Raw genomic sequence first — 21,068 nt, forward strand, 5'->3', positions numbered from 1 at the left:
CGCCCGTCTTTATCATAAATTTGAACTTTTGTTTGACAATTTATCATTTTTCGGTGTTGAACTGTGTCAAATGCGTTTTGGTGTTTAGGTTTTGTTTTTTGCTCTGTTGCTAACTGCAGTTATCTAGATTTGTCAGAACGTATTAGTGTTTGGCAGATAAGAATCCTTGCTTGTCTAGTTGGGTTCAGTAAAAGAGTTGAGATAACTAAGCTCTTTTTGCATATTTTCAATACACCTTTGATACTGTTCGGATCTAATTCTAACAACTTCTGATCTGGTTAAATTTAGCAAAATCTTGCATATAATTAACAGTCGACTATTAATACTGTCTTAAATATTTGCAAGCATTTTGTAGTCAAAACTTTACTCATATTTTTGTACTGGAATAAAGCTGCTATATTCCACGATTTCGTTACTACAAGTATGAGTAAATCATAATACATTTTACAAACAACCTATTTTAAAAATAAGGTGCCCGGATATATACCTATTTCATAGCTGGATTCTCTTTAGTTTTGCACTTCAAATAGCCATTAAGAGAAAAGAGGTTGGATTTGATTGCAGAAGATTAAAAATATTAATAAAACAATAATTATGTCTATGTCGACAGTCTGTAGACTTCATAAAGAAGTTTTCATTCAATAGTCAAAATTATTTCTAAAATGTTTTATATTTCGTGGAGAGTCAAATATCTTTTTTTTGGGAACTGATTATATTAAAAAAAAAAAGTAAATATTTTTAACTCTACAAATAATTATGGTAGGTAAATGAAGATTTTTGTTTTTTAAGATCGCAGAGACAGTTGGGATCTAGGAGAAACCACAACAAATACTTCAATCGATGCTAAATATACAGTAGATATGTGGGATAGAGATGAAATCAAATTTGAAAAAACTAGGAAATTTAGGAAAGTCTCAGAGCAAGAATCCGTCGAACGGCCTCCGACCTTCAAGACCCATATGCTGTCGAAAAGTGCCCAAGAAAGGGAAAAGAAACATTCTACGGGATCTGTGCAGCTAATAGATAAAATTGAAAGAAATGAAGGTAGGATATGTTTATTTTATTTATACATTTTTGGTATAATTTCAATATTTTCGTCGGTAACTTATACGTATATCTATATTTAATAAGTTTTTTCAGCTTTAAATATTTTTATTATTTTTTTATCTATATCAAGTTCACCTATTTGCTGAATTAAAGTTAATTCACTTCAATTTTTGAAAATAAACAAGCAATTGGTTTAGAGCAGGGGTTCCTAAACTGGGGGACGTCCCCCCTGGGGCGTGAGGATATGTCAGGGGGCACGAGACAGGTCGAAAATTAAATTAAATTTAGGTAGTCTTTCTAAAATTCTAAATTAACTATGATGTTTAGAAAATTAAAACAAATCACTGTAACATCTGACTTTACACATCAATTTGAAATCGAATGCTTGAAAGAATGGAATGTGAGCCGTTCAATGTGGCAATAGTGCGCATTTGACAACCGAGCATTTCCAAGCACTGCCTCCCTTCTGCCGATCCTTCACCAGACGTAGGCCAGCTAACCGCAACTGATCAATAATTGTGACTCAGTGTTTGAGATACCTCGGCCTAGCTTGCACGTATTTTTGCATTATAAAAGCGAACGTGTTGTGAAATTTTAATTGTCATAGTTGACTTTCATTGATTTCGTTGATTTGAGTGAGAGAAGTGATTGTAGTCAAGATGAGCTCAGCAAAGAAACGCAAGTATAATAATCAGTATATCAAATATGGATTTATTTGTATGCGTAAAGATAATGTCGAACATCCTCAGTGTGTAATTAGCTATGAAATATTAAGCAATGATGCAATGAGACTTAATGGTCTTAAAAGACATTTGTCATCCAAACATAACTCTTTTAATGACAAACCAAAGGATTTTTTTTCTACACTATATGAAAATTTAAAACGCATGTAGTTGGATAGTACTGGTGCTGCGGCTCAGTCATCTGAAAAAGTGCTTGAAGCTTCATATGAGCTATCACTTCTGATTGCTAAACAAAAGTTGAACCATCGAGAGACGCTTGTTAAACCGTGTTTTTTAGAGGCAGCTGATATTATTCTTGGAACGCAGAGTATCTAAGCAAAAGTTATCTCAAATACCTCTTTCTGACAATGCTGTGAAACGTCGCATTGATGATATGGCCGAAGACATACAAAACCAGGTAGTTGATGCAGTAAAACAATCGCCATTTTTTGCTATTCAGCTGGACGAGAGTACAGATATGGCACAATGTTCTCAGTTAATTGTTTATGTTCGGTATATCGAAAACGAAAGAATAAACGACGAAGCTACTCTTTTCTACAGAGTTGGAGACCACGACAAAAGCTATTGATGTTATGAACAGTGTCAGACTTTTTTGACAAACATGAACTCTCTTGGAAAAATTTGATCGGTGTATGTACGGCTGACGGGTCTTCAATGCTTGGTTCTCGCTCAGTATTTGTACAATTAGTAAGAGAGAAAAATGCTGATGTGGGGAGTGGTCACAAAACACTGCTATTTCATACAGAAGTACGATGGATCTCAAAAGGAAACATGTTGACAAGATTATTTAACCTTCGAGATGAAGTAATCACCTTCTTGGTACAGCAAAAGCAAAATAAACTAAGCGTGGCCTTCAAAAACATTATACCCAAGTAATATTGGCTTATTTGTCAGACATTTTTGACTCGTTGAACAGCCTTAACCTAAAACTGCAGGGTGGAGACTCAAATATAGTTACTTATAGTGATACGATCAAGATGTATATTGAGAAATTGCAACTTTGGAGGCGTAAAATATCAGCAAACTCCTGCAATTATTTGAGTTTCCCTAAAGTAAAGTCAATTTCAGAAGAAACACGCTTCAATGACATTTATGAAGGATCAAGTTTGAAAATCCAAATATCAAACCATTTGGAGAGCCTAATTGAAGAGTTCCAGAAATACTTCCCAAACACTTGTGACGATAGTATTTTTAGAATGTTAATTGACCCATTCCATGTCAACATAGACTCCCTGTCTGAATCAATTCAAGAAGATGCTTTGCACATAAAACATGATCCCTCTGCCAAATACAACTTTGACGTAATGGACATACCTTCATTTTGGTTAAAATATTTCGAAGTGTATCCTGGTGTATCACGAGAAGCTCTTCGTTTATAATTTGCCTTTTTCAAGCGCCTATTTGTGCAAAAAAGCATTTTCAATACTTGTGGCAATTAAAACAAAAGTATCGGAATAAACTTGTTGCTGTTAGTGACTTGCGTTGTACATTTACCAAAACTCAGCCACGAATAGGCATACTAGTAAAGAAAATGCAAGCACATCCATCTCACTCACCAACCTAATCTATATTTCTTTTAATAATAATTTTTGTATTTAATAAAAACTGATATTATTGTATCTTATGGCAGTATAAATAAATGTTTTGTTTTCTATGTAATACTTATTTGTTTTTGTTTTGTTCCTAGGCCCATACAATTTATTGTTAAGGGGTGGGGGGCGCGAGAAACTTTCATTTCAACAAAAGGGGGCGTGGTACAAAAAAGTTTGGGAACCCCTGGTTTAGAGACAATCTTTATTTATTTCTACAACCGTACTCAAATTAAAAATACTGATTCACTACAATATTAAATAACCGCCTTTATTTATATGTCTCATACAATGGCAGAAAACTTTCTGAGTATTCACCGGTATGGTGATACATCGTTTCGTCGGGTTCTCGATTTACGTCATGATCATGCATCTTTAATGCTTTATTAGCTTTATAATTTGTCAACCAATGGTGTCTTGGAATGGCTCTTAACCATGTTTATTACCTGTTCTGTCTTTTGCCAATAACTTATTTTGGTATTTTTAGGCTTTTTGTTCAAAACTACATTAACTGACTTTGAACATGACTGGTCGATTCATTTTTAATTTGAACGTTGCTCACAATATTCACTTATTTTTATCTGACTGATACTTGTATATTATTTTGTAAATATGTCCCTAGTTTTCAATATATTGGCACTACAGAGTATTATTAGCTACCTTGCTTATTTAAATTTCTGCTACAATTCTTTACAAATGTGACAATTATAGATTAGACCTTTCTGTTTTTTTTTTTTCCTGATCAGTATTTTCTCTCTATTATGAGTCTGTACAGTACAAAAAGCGAGAAGTGGCTGATCATCTGCGCGTAAATACAAAAGAAAGTTTCATGAGAGATATTATAATAGTCATGCTTGCTCTGAATGCAGTGTTGTCGCGTCAAAAAATTTAGTTGTAATGTGCATAATACGAAATTATAAAAGAAATATAAAATTATTACCTTACTTTAAACCAAAAAATTGTTATTTTTGGTCGCTACTTATACATCCAAGCTGCAAATATATTCATCAGAATCACTGTTTGCCCCAAGCACCCGAGTCAGTTATAATTTGATAAAAAATGTCATCAAGTAAAAGATCTTTTGGCACAAAGGTATCCTTAATTAAAACGACTTTATATTTTTTTTAATCTCTAACAGGAAATATTTTAAAAAACTGAACGGATAATTGCATAACGTAATTTAATTTGTTGAGTTTAACACGTTAAATGCCACAATGTATAGTAAAAAAAATGGAGTAGGCCAAAATATTAAACACGTTTAAAGTATTAGGATAGCCTTGATAGCCTTGATGATTTCCAATCTCCCATAGGAGTGGCGCAAGAAGAAGAAGAAAGTATTAGACGTATGCATCTCGTGGTTACATATAACGAATGCATTAAGCGTTAATTACTAGATAGTTAATCGGTGGGCGAGGTCAGTAAGTTCAGTGTATGAGATGCACAGTTGCTTCTCGTGACAGTTAACGTGTTAAGTTGAAATTTCTTGTTCCAACGAAATTTTTAAGTGCAGCTTTTCAACCGGATTTAGATCGGAATGGTATGGTGGCAGTCTTAATTCTTCATATCCAAACCTAATAATATGGTCAATTTAAGTTAACAAATCGAGGCTTATGTGCTTTAATATACTCGTAGAACTCTGGACGAAACATTTCATCACTGTATGCTACATTTCCTTCCCTAAGCCATAATTGCATATCTGCTTTTTAGATGTAGAAATTGTGTACTTATTTTTTATTGTGGTAAGATGCATTTTCTAATACTATAACACTCTTTGCACGTACATATATTAGAAGTTTATCCGTAAGTCACTTATAACGCAGAGGTTTTTGTAGACAAAAAAATACTTTATTATTAGTTGATCTACCATTTTTTTTTTTTTTCGGCCTTCCTCAATTATTCTTTGAACTGATTTTAAGCTCACGCCTTAAAATAATATATATTAAACGTATGTAAATGATGCACTATGTTATTATTAAATGAGTTACAAGTTAAATTAGCCACACGCTGTTATACTTTTTTCAGATCTACTAAAAGTCTATATGAATTAGCTTCTTCTGTAGTAACTTGAATGCATTACAAATCATTTGTTGTGCTTGGAATCCCAAACATTTATTTTTCACTGCACTTCCATTTTAATTTCAAATTATATTTGTTCCGCTTTAAAGAAATATTTATAAACTAGACAACACTGCAGTGAATTTAACGTTAGGATCTCGATCTCTTACGCTTAACAGTCGGAGAAGAAATAAGTTACGTAATAATATAAAATTTAGTCAACGCCCAACAACCTACTTCTCGCTTGTCGTACTGTACTGTCGTTTTATATTTGATTTTGTTAATGTTTTTTTTTTAATTTCAATATATATTCTATTTTTTTACTTTTATGTTTAATACACTAGAGTGCAAAACGAACCGGACAATCAGATTTTTATGTATTTTTTTATTTTCAGATAAAAAGTGACTAAATTTTTTTGATCTTTATTTTACGTCTTATTAACGATACCGTTTTTTCTCCTTTAAAACTATTTAGATGATTTTTTGCAAACAGTAACAGTTCTACACAAACTTTTTGTTATTAATGTGAAATAGTGTCGTAATTAAACAGCATTATTTTAAGTTTATTTTGGTATTTTAATTGTTTACAAGTTTGGCTTTAGTATTCTTTTTTTCCTTTTCAAAAATTGCAATAACAAAATAATGACACCAGAAAAAATAGCACAAGCTGCTGCTTTACAGGATGATGGGCGAGCATTCGTTACATCACAAATGCTTTCACAAATAGGAATTTTTCGAAGTACAGTATTTGATGCAATACAAAGATTTCGGATAACAGGACAATACACAATATACAGGAGGCCAGATCAAAGTACACAAACAACCACAACTTAAGTTGAAGATCGCTTTATTGGATTGCAAGCGTTCGCACTATCGCACATTATCAGTACCACTACTTGTTTAACGATTAAATGATGTCCATAGAAACACAGCTACCGTTCGAAGATACTTAAATAAATATGAATTAAGGTCCAAAATTCCTGTCAAGGGCCCTTTATGAACAACGGATCATCGGAATGAATAGCAGATCATCGGAGCCAACGTTTACACTTGGTTCGCATATATTTTAATTGGGGTGTTAAAGAAGGGGGTGCAGTGCTCTTAATCATCCACCAATCAAGAACACTCATCCACCAATCAAGAATCAGATAAGCGGCCTAGGATTTGGAGGAGAGCTGGTGAACGTTATCGGCAATGTTATTTTACTCCCAGAGTTCAATTTGGCGGAGGTGGTATGTTGTAAGCAGGTATTTCCATAGAGCCTCATACGGGATTTGTTGCAATTCAACGGGGCAATTTAAAGGCTGAAAGGTATATTAAACAATATTTGGAAGATCATGTAGTGCCATTTTTCCCATTTGTTAAAGAAAACTTTCGTCTGAAGCAAGATAATGCTCGTCCGCACATGCAAGTATAACATGGGATTACTAGGATGAAATTTGGATTCTTTTATTACCATTTCCCTCAAGGATTCCAGACTTAAACCCAATTAATCCCAAAATATTCCATGTATGGGATATTCTGGGACGACGTATTTGAGGTAACCATATTAAGTTTCAAATCAATAATAACTTGCAGCAAGCAGTTCGGGAGGAAGTGGAGAAAATCTGTAAGGAAGAATTTGCTGCACTAATCCGAAGTATGCCTGACCGAATGAGAGGCAAATTAGCACTTGTGGAGGTAATAAACCCTACTAAATATCGTTTTTATGAAAAAATGATTAAAATTTAAAAAATGAATTTTTGTTTCTTTGCTATTTTTCAATTTTTTGAATCTTTTTTTTGTTTAATTCTTGATTTGTCATAAATTTTACTTACAAATTTTGTTTATTATAATACTCATTTGGGAATATCTTAAACTTTTTTAAACGTCAGTTTTTAGGAAAAATCTGAGTATCCGGTTAATTTTGCACTCCAGTGTATTTTAATCCCCTTATAAGTTTTCAAATCTAGATTCTCTAATTTTTCTGTAAATTCCTCTCCATTGTTTTACCTATTATTTGATTACTGTCTATTTTACTTTAGAATGAAACATCTGTAAATCAAGTAGATTATATACGTATAAAGAGTTGCTTGAACCTTTTAAAATATGAATACATATTTTCAATTAAGCAACTCATTAAAAAATTTAAATTATTATCTGTAAAAGTAGTTAATCTGAAAACTAAAAATAAACAAATTTCAAGGACCTTTATGTTAATGTTTAAGTTTAAAGTAAACTTATGTTGTATATAGAGTCGCCATTAGTGCTTATAGTTTAATGTAAGGAAATAATGAACAGTAAGTCTGAATGAACTTTTACTGTTATAACATAACGTTACACTACATATTTATTTTAACCATCAATTTTGTGAATATGTCTAATTAAGTATAAATATATTTGATTGTTTTAGGTTTACCATGGTTTTAAATTAATTTTTCATTGCTTCAGTTTTTGTGCAAGCATTTCTTTTTTGCTATTGTGATTCATTGTTTCTAATGCATACTTATCTTTTTCCATCATCTATTATTTTAAATGGCAAATAATATCTTATTTTTAATTAAAAGACGTAATTATTCGCCGTATTTTAATCTTAACAGTATATTCTCCTATAAATGAAAAGTTTATACTAATATTAAAATTCGTTTTCCCTTATAGAAGCTAAAAACCAATTCGTTGGGTAACTCCGCCTACCACACGAAAATGAGGTACATATTGATGCGACTTAATGCCATTTAATGCTGTTCTAAAGCTATTTTCTTGTACTACATTTCGTCCAAATTTGATTGTCTTAGCTCATTTTTCAAATGCCAAAAAAGAAGACAGGCTCAATTAAAAACAATAAGTTTGGCAACAATGTTAGCCCCTGCTCGTCGAATACTTCCACTATTATGTTTGGTTCGCTAATGCCTGTCCGGACAATCTAGTGAATTTAGTAATTATTTTTTTGCGAAGGTAGTTACTTTTTGACAGACAAGTGGCTGTAAATTACTATACAACTAAGCACACGTGCTCATAGCCTATATCATTAGAGTATTTCGTCGACCTTTTTTGCAAACTTATACTAATACTCTATTATTCCTACCAGAAACTAGTTTTGGACGACCCCGGATTTTACTTTTTTATCTAACGTACTTTATTATGTGAATATATAACACAATATTGAGTACGTTTTGTGATTATATATCATTTAAAATATTGCTTATTCAGCGTTATTTTCATCCCTTTTAATAATATAAAACTTTAATATAACGATAAAATAACGATTATAAAATGATAATATTAAACTTTGTTTGTTTATTGAAACTATTCTCAAGAAACTCAAGCTAAATGCTACCAAAAACTTTAGTTGGTTGCCTACATTTGGCGCAACTTAACAATATAAACTAAATTAGCATAATTTCTTTATAAAATATATTTCTTTATATATAATACAAACTTACTTTCTTCAAAAGCGATTTTCATTTTTGACACTATCATTTAAGTCAGTCGTTAATTTCCTTTTGCGGCTTTTCTTCTTTAAAGTGAGGGTTGTATTAGGCCCAACTTTATATTTACGCACACTTTGTTCAGAGACTTTCAGACATTTGGATGTTAACTGAAATGTTTTTGTTATTAAGAACATTTGTAACATTTACATAACCCGATAAATATATTTGAATGATCAACTTACCTCAATAGGGTTTTCATTCGGCAAATAATTAAAAAAAATGGTAGGCATTTTAATAAACCTTTGTGCAGTTTCATTACCTTGTAATTTAACGACATCCTTACTCATCTAAAAATATTAACTTTTAAAGAACATTTTATCATATTTATTAAAGAAAAACTTATCAAAGCATTAGCTGATGGAACAAATGAAAAACTTTGAATATCCATAATAATAAAATTTAAAATAAAACTAACTAATTAATGAAATAGAACTAACAAAAGAATTACACAAAAATAATAAAACAATAAAACTATATTAAATAATATATATATATATATATATATATATATATATATATATATATATATATATATATATATATATATATATATATATATATATATATATCAAATAAACAACGCGAATTATAAATATTTACTACAATATGTTAAAATGTAAGAACTTAAATATATTTTAAATATACAGGGAAAATTTTATGGGTTTAGTATACACTTCCACTATTTAGGATAATTCTTTTTATTTCAAAGGAAGAATTCTGTAATAGTAGTACAGTATACTCCCTTTATAACGAATACGGTTATAACGAGGTACATTAGATGTCCCGTGAAATTTCTATTGAACTATAACCCTTTATAGCGAGGTAAATTTGCTTATAACGAGGAAGTAATAAGATTGAAAAACGTGTTTTTTACGTTTTGGCCCGGCCGTAGCTATAAATAAATACCCTTTTTAACCGCGGGCCGTCCGCAATAAACTTCTTACAATTTATGATTCTTAGTCGGAAATGTAAAATTTATGATTCACAAGTGTCATTGTATTGGGTTGACCATTCACACCTAATAATATGGGTCCTAATAGACAAGATGTGGAAAGTGTTTTAAAGGTTTAAAGGGCAGAAACTTTATCCAAGGACAAAACGCAAATGAAGAAGCATAAAACTGTTTCACATCTTTAGAAAATATGATAGATAGAATACTGGACAATTTAAAGCAGTCAACAATGACAAAATAACTTTATACGCTTTATACATTATACATATTTACAGAATACAGATTTTTTGTTTTAACGTATATCATTGACAGTAAAAGTAAACAACTCTTTTTGTTTTAATGCATTTCATTGACAATAAAAGTAAACAACTTTGTTTTAAAAACGCCATTCAAACAATATTTATTAGCATCTTATATTGCTCCGAATGGCTTCACTATAGAAAGTTAATGTTTTAGAAAACTACATATTCATATGTATGCACAGTATTATTGTTGTTGGATATAACGAGATCCGCTTATAACGAGGTAATTAGTCTGCCATTTCAGTTCTCGTTATAGAGGGAGTCTACTGTATATTATTTGAGCTATTAATACTGAGAAGTAGGAATTGTTGTGTTGTAGGTTTCCGACATCGAGTTAAACTCGATGGTTTCCGACTATGAATCTGTCAAAATGTGCCTGAGCTAAGCGAATGGACTTTAACAAAAATCTTTTATATACTATATAACTATAACTATATTCCTATGTCGATTTAAAAATGTGTCCCTCATTTCCTACACTTGTAAGTGCATATTAACCTTAAATGTGTGTGTGTGTGTTCCGGAAGATTTCCGCAGTTATTACAATTCAATCTAGAGCTTAGATTAATACTATTACAAGAATTAATATTACAGTCAACAGTCCTCCGCGTTGCACCGCATCGATAATCAATGCGCCGCGCTTTCGATATCTTCTTTCATGTCTTTTTCAAGGTCTCGGTCTCCCGAGTCCCCAGACACTACTACACTGATCACTAATCAACGCATTACTGCTGCTGCGAACAGAGGACGGTTCATTTATACCGTCGATGATGACGTGGTTTGCGGTCAGGTTGGCGTGTGGGTTAGCGTGAGGACCAATAGAGCTGAAATTGAATCGGAATTGCGAACAGAAATGGAATGTTCATAAATCCTACCTTTATTAACGACACCTTTGATGTAAGGAAGAAAAGCTTTCGTCTGATGAGGGCCTGAGTCTTTGGGAGTGGGAGATTGATATCTGTGGATGCTCCTATTGATCTGATTTTCATGGTCACCGTTTTGGATGAGGGCTTCTTTTAAACTAGAGAGTTCAGCAATTCTACTTGCATATATACATATATTTACCCTTTTTTTTATTTCAGTTAATGATTGGCCAGAATTCATGCGTCCTATACAAACACCACCATCAAAATCACCAGTTTCACCTCAACCTACCCCACAAGAGAAAGAAAAATCACCGAAAATTGCAGCCCCGAGTTTGTTGCCACCAGGAACTACAGCTTGCGTTACTTACAACAGAGTACCATGGGTTCTACGCGTACGTAAAGAAGTATTTGCTCCTTCGGAACCACTTGGTCACTTAACGACAATGCACCTGATATTTTGCCAAGTCGCTATGGATGTGTATGGGATAACTCCCTGTATAAGGCTGTCGCAGACCGAAAAGAGAGCCGGTGTTAATATGTTATCAGGATACGGAGTAACTGCTGAAAACTATAATACCAATCATCGTGCCAACGTAAAGAGGACTGTCATAGAGTTGGCTAGAACGTGGCCACTGTATTTTGCCAGATTATTTCCAGTTTCGGGTGCTGCTCAGGTAAGACGACTGTTTTTACTTTCTTTATCATAAAACTTGGTCAAAAATTTAAATAAAAAATTGTTGATTGTTTATTAATATCACTAACAAATCATTTTTTTAATTCCCAGTTAATGCATTTTGTCTACTATCCACATGTCTGAATATTACGGTACCTCTGCGTTTTCTAGACTCTAATAAATAAGATCCATCGAGTTACTGTCTAACTCGTAGCTGCCATATTATAGTAATACGATATGATATGTTAAACAGTGATACGATAAAAGAGGAATGTTCGTAAGAAAAGCTAGCAACCTGCTTAAGTTACATCCAAGGAGGGCAGAAAAAACCAAAATCAGAACCTACAATAAGGGAATTGAAATGAATAAATCTTTTTGTCTAATAATTAGTTAAATAAACAGAAAGCTTAGGTGCCGCAAAACTATTTTGCCGAGTTGCGAATACTCAGAGTATCGAGAGACAATTCAATATAAAGGAACAATCTACGAAAACATAAACAGGCAGAACTGCCTAATAAGAAGATAGAAGAAGACGAAAAAGACATGGGTTTTGTTGTTTTTTCAAAGATAGTCGCCTTCTTCTTAAAGTTACCTCTTCTATCGAAGGTTAGAAATGATCATGCACTTCTGCATTCAGACAATTTCCTCAAGTTCTTAAGCCACGATATTCTTCGTCTTCCCACATTTCGCCTTCTTCGAATGTTGCCTTGTATAATAAGCTGCAATAATAAGTATCTTTGCCCTCTCATAACATAAACTAAGTACTTAAGTTTCCTTATTTTGATAGTCAATATTATTTCAGCTCCATTTCCTATTCTTCTAGTAACTTCTGCGTTACTAGTACTTCTAATAACACCAAAATTCAAAGGTGGTCAACTTTTTCAAATGCACTTGTTTTAATGTCGATGCTTCCAAGCCATAAGGAAGAGTAGTGTAACACCAAAGCATTCTTATGCGTAGTTCTAACCTTATATCCCGACAAGAAATAAACTTTTAACATTTAACGAATGATGCACGTGCTATTTCAATACGTGTCTTCTTAATTTCTTTGGTTTGATCTACATTTGATGTTATCAATGTTCCCAAGTATTTGTAGGTATCCACATTGTCAATTACAGTATCCTTAATAATTAATTGGATGTTTGTATCTGCTTGTTTAGTCATGATCATGCATTTAGTTTTTTTTTTAATTCATCCTTAGTCCGTATTCATGATAGCATTCATTAAGTCGTTGCATTACGTTCTGTAAACCATTGTTGTTATCCGTCAATATTACCGTATCGTCTGCAAAACGCAAGTTATTCAAAACTTCTCCATTGATAGATATACGTTCTATTGAATCTGAGAGCGCCTCTTTAAATACCACTTCACTTTAGACATTAAAGAGTAGTGGTGACAGCATGCAACCCTGGCGGACTCGGCTCTGTATTTTGATATCTAGGGTGTTGTTATTGTCAACTCCTACCTTGGCAGTTTAATTCCAATATAGATTAGATATAATTTTCATATCACGACTGTCAATATTTTTGCTTTTTAATATATCCTTTATGGTCGAACTTTATATGCTTTATATGTCGAACCTTATCAAATGCGTTTCCAAAATCTACAAAACATAAGTACGTGTCCTGATTCATATCCATGCATCTCTGGACCAGCACATTCAAGCCGTAAGATCATCGTATAGTGATTAAATTGTCATAGTTATTAGTAAAGGTTTAAATTAATTATGTTATTCATTTAGTTCAGAAACAGTAACAACATTATTAATAAAATATCAACAAAACGCTTTAAAGTTTTTACTGTCTTCTTAGTATTTTTTAATATAATTTGAAACCAATTACGGTTTTTTTTGTTACAGTTATCGGATATCCAGTTCGTAGCCGTATCCCATTGGGGTATCCATTTGGCCAAACGAGAACAAAACTCCCTCCAAGTATTGAAATCATATCCGCTATCGGAAATCTCCACATGTACCGCCCCTCGACCAACGAACATAATTCTAGATGTGCCACAGGGTAAGCTGAACTTATACACTCCACGAGCGCAGCAGCTTTCTGAGATGGTTACTAAATTCTGTGGAGAGCATCGAAAGGTAGGGAAAATTTTATTATGTAGATTTTAAATAAATATATACTATAAGGCTATGGCTCCACGAGCGACAGATTGTCGCTAGCAGTAGCAGTAAAATTACGGCGACAGTTAAGCAGTAAAATCATGGCTCCACGAGCGACAGTTTACAGCGCGCATATCGCCGCGTTTTGGTCTTGTAGTGGCTCCATGAGCGTTAATATGACGCAGCTACAATCAGTGGTATCTTGTCCGTTTATATAATGTCCGTGTATATAGCAGATAAAATAAATAACTAAATAAGTAAAATAAATTCACACCGATAATACAATAATATAGTATGGATAATCTATCATTTCAACAAAAAATTGCTTTAATATTGGCATTGCGTCGTCGACGTAGGGTTCAAAAACAACGGAAATGGTGGATTCACCCTGTTCTAGTGCCTAGACAGACAGAGGAAAAATTTTTTCTTTTACACAACAAATTAAAAGAATATCCTGACAAGTTTTTTGAATATTACAGGATGTCAGTGTCTTCTTTTAATTTTTTATTATGTGAAATAGAAGATGTCATACGAAAACAGGATACATCAATGCGTGATAGCCTAAGCCCAGAAGAAAAATTAGCAATTACCTACCTTAAAGTAAGATTTCAAATTACATATTTTATAATCCTATACATGTATCTACCTAAAAATAAAAAAAAAACAAAATATTTAACTATTTAACTTTCATTAGAATAAAAAGTGGCCGCCACCACTTCTTACCTCTGCGTATTCTGTAATTAGCTACTGAATTATCAAGTAGATCGACGGCTCCCATATGTCGATTATATTCATTTATCATATTGGGTTCCTTTTCCAATATCTAACTTGCTTTTTTATGTTACAATAATTAAAAAAATTCTGATGAGACATAAAATCTGCTTTGTCGCATTCTTTTATTTATGAATTTTATGCCAAGCTAACGAGAACGAAACATTAGTACTGAAGGATAATAAAAATTTACTGTAAACAATAATTATTAAAATTTTATTTATATGACATGATTAGACAACCACTTATATAGAAATTAATCACCAGTTCGAAGAAGGAAATCCAAAAAATAGATTTTCGGGAAATCAATAAAAACTGTTTATTCTCTCTATTCAACTTTTTCTTCAAAAAATTTCATTCAAAAAATAGGTCCGGATCTATTCGAACGCGACACGACCTTGACGACGCGTCTCGGTCTCGAAACGAAGCGACAATCTACAGCGCGTGTATTCTGTAATTAGCTACTGAATTATCAAGTAGATCGACGGCTCCCATATGTCGATTACATTCATTTATCATATTGGGTTCCTTTTCCAATATCTAACTTGCTTTTTTATGTTACAATAATTCAAAAAATTCTGATGAGACATAAAATCTGCTTTGTTGCATTCTTTTATTTATGAATTTTATGCCAAGCTAACGAGAACGAAACATTAGTACTGAAGGATAATAAAAATTTACTGTAAACAATAATTATTAAAATTTTATTTATATGACATGATTAGACAACCACTTATATAGAAATTAATCACCAGTTCGAAGAAGGAAATCCAAAAAATAGATTTTCGGGAAATCAATAAAAACTGTTTATTCTCTCTATTCAACTTTTTCTTCAAAAAATTTCATTCAAAAAATAGGTCCGGATCTATTCGAACGCGACACGACCTTGACGACGCGTCTCGGTCTCGAAACGAAGCGACAATCTACAGCACGTGGAGCCACTCAGTATCACTGCTGTTGTTTTCATTTATCAAGCTACATTTTACTGCTACTTCTAGCGACAATCTGTCGCTCATGGAGCCATAGCCTAAAAGTCACGGATAGGAAAGGTCAAGGATGTTTAACGAGAACTTAAAAATTATTTTAAAAAGAAAATCCATAAAATCCTATACAAGTAGAGATATATTTCTACCTTCATGTGTATACAGAGCGTTTATAAAGGGTTTTTATAAAAGAAAACAAAAAAAAATCCAAAAAATGAAGCTCTGAAATCAATTGTGTCTCCCACAATATTCAAATATCTTTAAAGCAATAATTGTCTTTTAAGCGGAATTCTGAATATGTATTTAGTGGAATGTACCAATCATTTGGAATGAATAATATTTTTTTAATTTCAGTTATAAACCGCCTGTTTAGAAGGTGTATTGGACATTTTTATTAAAAACTTTTTTGTCTTTAAAAATTGCATTATTTTGACATAACATTTAACATGTTTTGATTTTTTTTTAAATTATGCTTTTATTTGAAGTCCCTTGGCGCACCATTTTAGAGAAAAATCGATTTGTACTTTACATGTATCAATGCATATCGAGCCCTTTCAGGGAAAATATCGAAAACCAGCAAAAGTGGAATTTTACAGGAGGGGGTTTTTTTTTAATTAATATTCGTATCACTATTAAAAGTAAAATATTTTTATATTATATTATTTGGTAGTGTGCTATACAAATGACAAAAGTAATAATGTTATATGGTTTATTTTTGTAATAGTACTGGTACTTACGATGTTTGGTTTTTCAAGTTTTTCGCTTAAGTGTCACTTACGCTTTTTGTCGACATGGTTAGGATGTTTCGTGTGTTCAAATTTAACGCTTTCGCGTTGCTTAAGATTTATTTTAATTGTGTTTTATTTGGTGAAAATCAATGAAAAACTTTACAATTATTAAAATTATACATTTATTAAAAATAAGTTATAATCAAAAATCAACGTCACTTGTATCCTCGTTATCTGTTTCCATCAAGCAGTCTGTAATATCACCACTATGGGATAATAAAAGAAAGTGGGATAACACCCTCATCACAGAGTTTTTAAAGGTACTTAGCTGACGAAATTTTGAGTCGATTATTGTAGAGCTGTTGGGGAGCGGTATTGTTACTATTACGATTACGGCGTGTTCTTAAGGTTTCCTGCAAATTTATAGTTTTCAGTTCACTATTATCAAAGAATCCATACTTTAAAATGAAACTGTGGGTTATCTTTATTAAACATGGCTATGCGAAGTTTACTAATGTTGATTTTAAATTTGTTTGGTATTAATGTTTCAGCGAAATCTTTCCAATTTAAAAAATTAGAAAAATCCAGTAACTCAGTAACATAGGTAAAAGGATTCGTTCTTGAATTACGTATAATCGTTGGCCATTCTCTTGGAGACCACACATGATACTATATCCATGAGGAGTATTCAGTACTTTCTCCAGATCAAAGCTGACACATATCACAGATCCTTCTTTTGAAAGATTTTGGTCTTTCAAAAAAATTTCAAAGCACTTTTCTTTATCTTAAATGCGTTGATTGTAGGATTCTGTCCTCTTTTCCTAAAGATTGCATTTGTCTTTTTTCGGCAGATGAAAACCAATATGAAAATCTGCCCGGGAGTAATACAATTTCAGTTAGTTTTTCACAGTCAACGAGATATTTTTTGTATAACTGATACACGTTTGTAACGTTCTCAAACTCGGCTGGGAGATATAATTTATTGCTTTTGTTTGTACAGTAATGCGAAGAAACAGTCAGTAGATTTTTAATGTATTTCTTTACCAAAGAGACTTGATTAGAAAGAAATTTATTTTTAGGGCTTCTTTTCCCCCTTTGGTATTTTTTAGCCATGTTATTAGTTAGGGCATTTTCTTTCGTATATCGTAGCGTTATTTGGAAAATATTAAGCATTTTAATTAAAAATTGTTAGCAAACTTCAACTTTTCCATTATTATATGGATTATAATATTCAATAGTTATTGATCTTCGCATAGACTCAGCCGTTTTTCGTTTAATTGGGGTTTCCACCATACAGGATAAGATCCAATCTCTTTGATTTTTCAAAAATCAAAACTATATCTCCTTCACTTAACTTTTTAGCAAATTTATTACCGCATTTTTTATTAAGACAAGGGTTGAGTTGTGCTGCTTTATTTTTTCCTGTGCATTTTTTAATTCTCCTCGAAATTTTTTTCGAAAGTGACTTTTGCTTTCAGATTCCTCTTTGCCCTATCACTAAAAGATCTTCATTGGGTGGCATACTTTCAAGGTTCTAGGTATCAGAGCTATCCTTTTGTGGATTCCATGACATTGTGAATGTTCAAGATGACTATTTAGTGGATCGACATCAGTATTTAAACAAGATTTTATATTTGGTGTTGTTTAAATTTAAATATGGTTGTATAAATTAATCAATACATTTGTCCTCCCTGTATTCCTACGATCCCTAAAAGTACCGCCATCGGGCTCGTGGAATGCGTCCCTTTAAGGAGAAGAGCACCAGTCGTTGAAAAGAAAAGACGCAACCCGGCACGTGAACCCATGCACGCATTTTGAATTGATTTCGTTCGTTGTTTTGTAGTGCAAACCCTGGTAATTAGACCCAGCGGTAAGTTTTAACCTAGTTTTACCTAAACCTATAAATTGTCTTTGATTGTTTATTGCAACCATTTAAATTTTAATAATTATTTGCATTTATGAGGAAAAGTCCATTTTTCTCGCCAGAGTTATCGAAGGAATAGTTCTGTTAATTAAGTACTATTAATTTGTAATAGTACATTTGTTTGTTAATACCCCACAGGTGTAGTTACAGCATCCGGCAATGATGCTAAAGATGATGATGATGAATAACCCAGAAGTTTGCTGATATTATGTCTTGTAATTTTTGGAGAGCTATCCGGTACACTACTAATAATCCACTTCTGAACAAGTTCATACGTACTATTGCTTAAAAATTTCTTTGTGAAACGGTTTCGTTTAATACAAGTGGTGGGTCTTCGTCCATTTTTTATAAAATCACAAATTTATAACAAATATAACTAACACCTGACCATAAACATTTTTAAATGCATTTGAAAATAAAAAATTGTTTACCTACTTCGGCTCAAGAAAAATAAATAGATTTTTTAAAGAATTGTTTTCCTATACGATTAGATATAATTTTTTTTTGTTTTCAAGTAGGATTTGCTGCAAATTTTTGGTAATGCGGCGACAGGTTAATTGGATTGTACGATAATGAAAATCCAAGATTATAAAAAAAAACAAATTTGTTCTCAGTATAATTTACGTGGAGAAGGAACAAGAACGACAATTTTAGGTTTCGTTATGCATTTTACAAACTTAAAAGATTACGTACATACCTTTTTTCGTGACATTTTTCACTGTAATCGAATTTATGTATTGATTAAAATAAAAAAACAAACAGTAATTAATTTCCAATAAAACTTATGGCAAAATTATATAGAAATTGCCTGTGAAGTTAGCTACAAATGAAGGAGACTTTTGTATTTGACAGTGTTGTCATGTCGTTTTAATAAATAACGAAAGAGCATGTGATATAATATTAATTAATTTTATGCCTTATTTTAAATTGAAATTTTGTTTACCGAACACACAAATTCACACAATTTAAATGTAGTAACGATCTAAACAAGTTCCAGTAACTAACTAATACATTAACAAAACGGTATTCAGGTACCATTTCATCCCAAAATTATAAGAAAATAGTCATATAATTGAAATCTGCTGAAAATCTGTTGCAATCTGGCAACTAGTGTTTTTAAAGTTTTGACAGTATTGCCAAGTTTCTCCACTAATCTACCAATGGCCGATTATAATTTTTTTTTTCTAATAACTAACTGCAACTAATATCAAAAGAAACAAATATTCATTCGTTTGTGTTTTATATGAATTTAAAAAGTTTACAAAATACCAGATTCCATAAAATAATATATTAAAAATGAACTGTTTTAAAGCATATTTGAGGCATAAAACATATACATAATAGGGACATGGCAATACCGCAAACGCAATTTTGACGTTTCATTTGTAGCTAAACTCGGTTCACTATTCCCAGTCCGAACTGTCTAGTGAATTTAGTAATTATTTTTTTGCGAAGGTAGTTACTTTTTGACAGACTAAAAGTGGCTGGAAATTACTATACAACCAAGCACACGTACTCATAGCCAATATTAATAGTAAACAAACTAAATAGTAAATAAAATAGAACTTTGCGAATTACCGACAATCAATATTTATTTATCTGCACCATATAATAAATAGTTATGTTAAATTATAACAACTAAATATATATTTTTTAAATATATACTACCCAAAATTTGATGGGTTTAGTATACACTTCGACTATTTAGAATAATTCTTCTTTTTTTAAAGAAAGAAGTCTGTAATAGCAGGATACTTGAGCTATTAATACTGAGAAGTAGGAATTGTTGTGTTGTAGGTTTCTGACAATGAATCTGTCAAAATATGCCCCAGCTAAGCGAATGGAGTTTAACTTAACCGGCACTTTCTATATATTTTTGCCAAACTTGTTAACTTCCAAAAACTACTAAAACTCGTTTATCGACACTGTAGATTAGGATACTGTACGAGTGTGTTTGATGAGATCACCATTCACCAGCCGATAACGGTAAATTCCACCCCTGCACACGTCCCAACTAAACCACCGAACTGTCTTGATCGACAACCTTGAGCCCGACCTGCCCGATAACGTTTAATGTGGTGTAGGTTTGTTGACCGATAAGAAAAGTTGTCACATCCCGACTCGACTGGGCTTTATATAAAAACAGCTCAAGAAGCATTTCTAGAAGGATCTTTAACTGGTCTAAACGAACCAACAGGTAAAGGTCGACAGCCCTTAATAGTTATACTCCATTCCACGAATATACGACTGTTTTAAATTCGGTTTAAGGTATCGACTTAAATGGTCCAATGTGCTAAATTGTACAATAGTAAATTCTCCTTCTTTTTAAAATACTGTTATTTCAGATATAAACCTTAGATTTAAATATGAAGTCATGATATAAATATAGAGATAGTTTATAGAACAGTTGTAATTCAGATTTTAAATTATATAATTACTATCATTGAGTTTAGTATTGTAAACAAGTTAGTTTTTGAATTAAATGATTTAAACGAAGTGTAACAATACTTAAGTTTTTAAATAGTGTACTTTATTTAGTCGAATATTCAATTAGTATTAAAAAAAAACAAAATAACTTACTTATTCTCTTATTCTCCCAATCTCCTAAAACTATCATCAACCATCAGATTCACAGCCATAATCACTGTCGTCGCTATCATCATTCGGATGGTAAATTATAACAGGATGAACTGCTTCGATGCGACCTTCACGGATCCACCATTCTTCAATTAAGTCTTCACATTTTTTTACACTTTTTCCCCAAATTTCAGGAGTGGCAATATCCAATGCTTGTTGCCATGTTTCCAAGACTGCCTCGTCACTGTAACCCTTGTATCCAATATGATTATCATAAT

General features: G+C 32.1%; 1 protein-coding gene across 4 annotated transcripts in view; it reads left to right on the top strand.

Annotated features, from left to right (window-relative positions):
* The window catches only part of Myo10A (unconventional myosin 10A), a 255,983-nt gene that overhangs the window by 126,134 nt on the left and 108,781 nt on the right, over window positions 1–21,068 (top strand). For all 4 annotated transcript variants that reach the window (XM_072530303.1, XM_072530304.1, XM_072530306.1 and 1 more), the window contains exons 16-18: window positions 790–1,044; window positions 11,238–11,695; window positions 13,553–13,786. In XM_072530303.1, the coding sequence (XP_072386404.1) occupies window positions 790–1,044; window positions 11,238–11,695; window positions 13,553–13,786 (947 nt within the window). The remainder of the gene's footprint in view (window positions 1–789; window positions 1,045–11,237; window positions 11,696–13,552; window positions 13,787–21,068) is intronic.

The sequence above is a fragment of the Diabrotica undecimpunctata genome, chromosome 4 (assembly GCF_040954645.1).
Source record: "Diabrotica undecimpunctata isolate CICGRU chromosome 4, icDiaUnde3, whole genome shotgun sequence".
Taxonomy (NCBI): domain Eukaryota; kingdom Metazoa; phylum Arthropoda; class Insecta; order Coleoptera; family Chrysomelidae; genus Diabrotica; species Diabrotica undecimpunctata.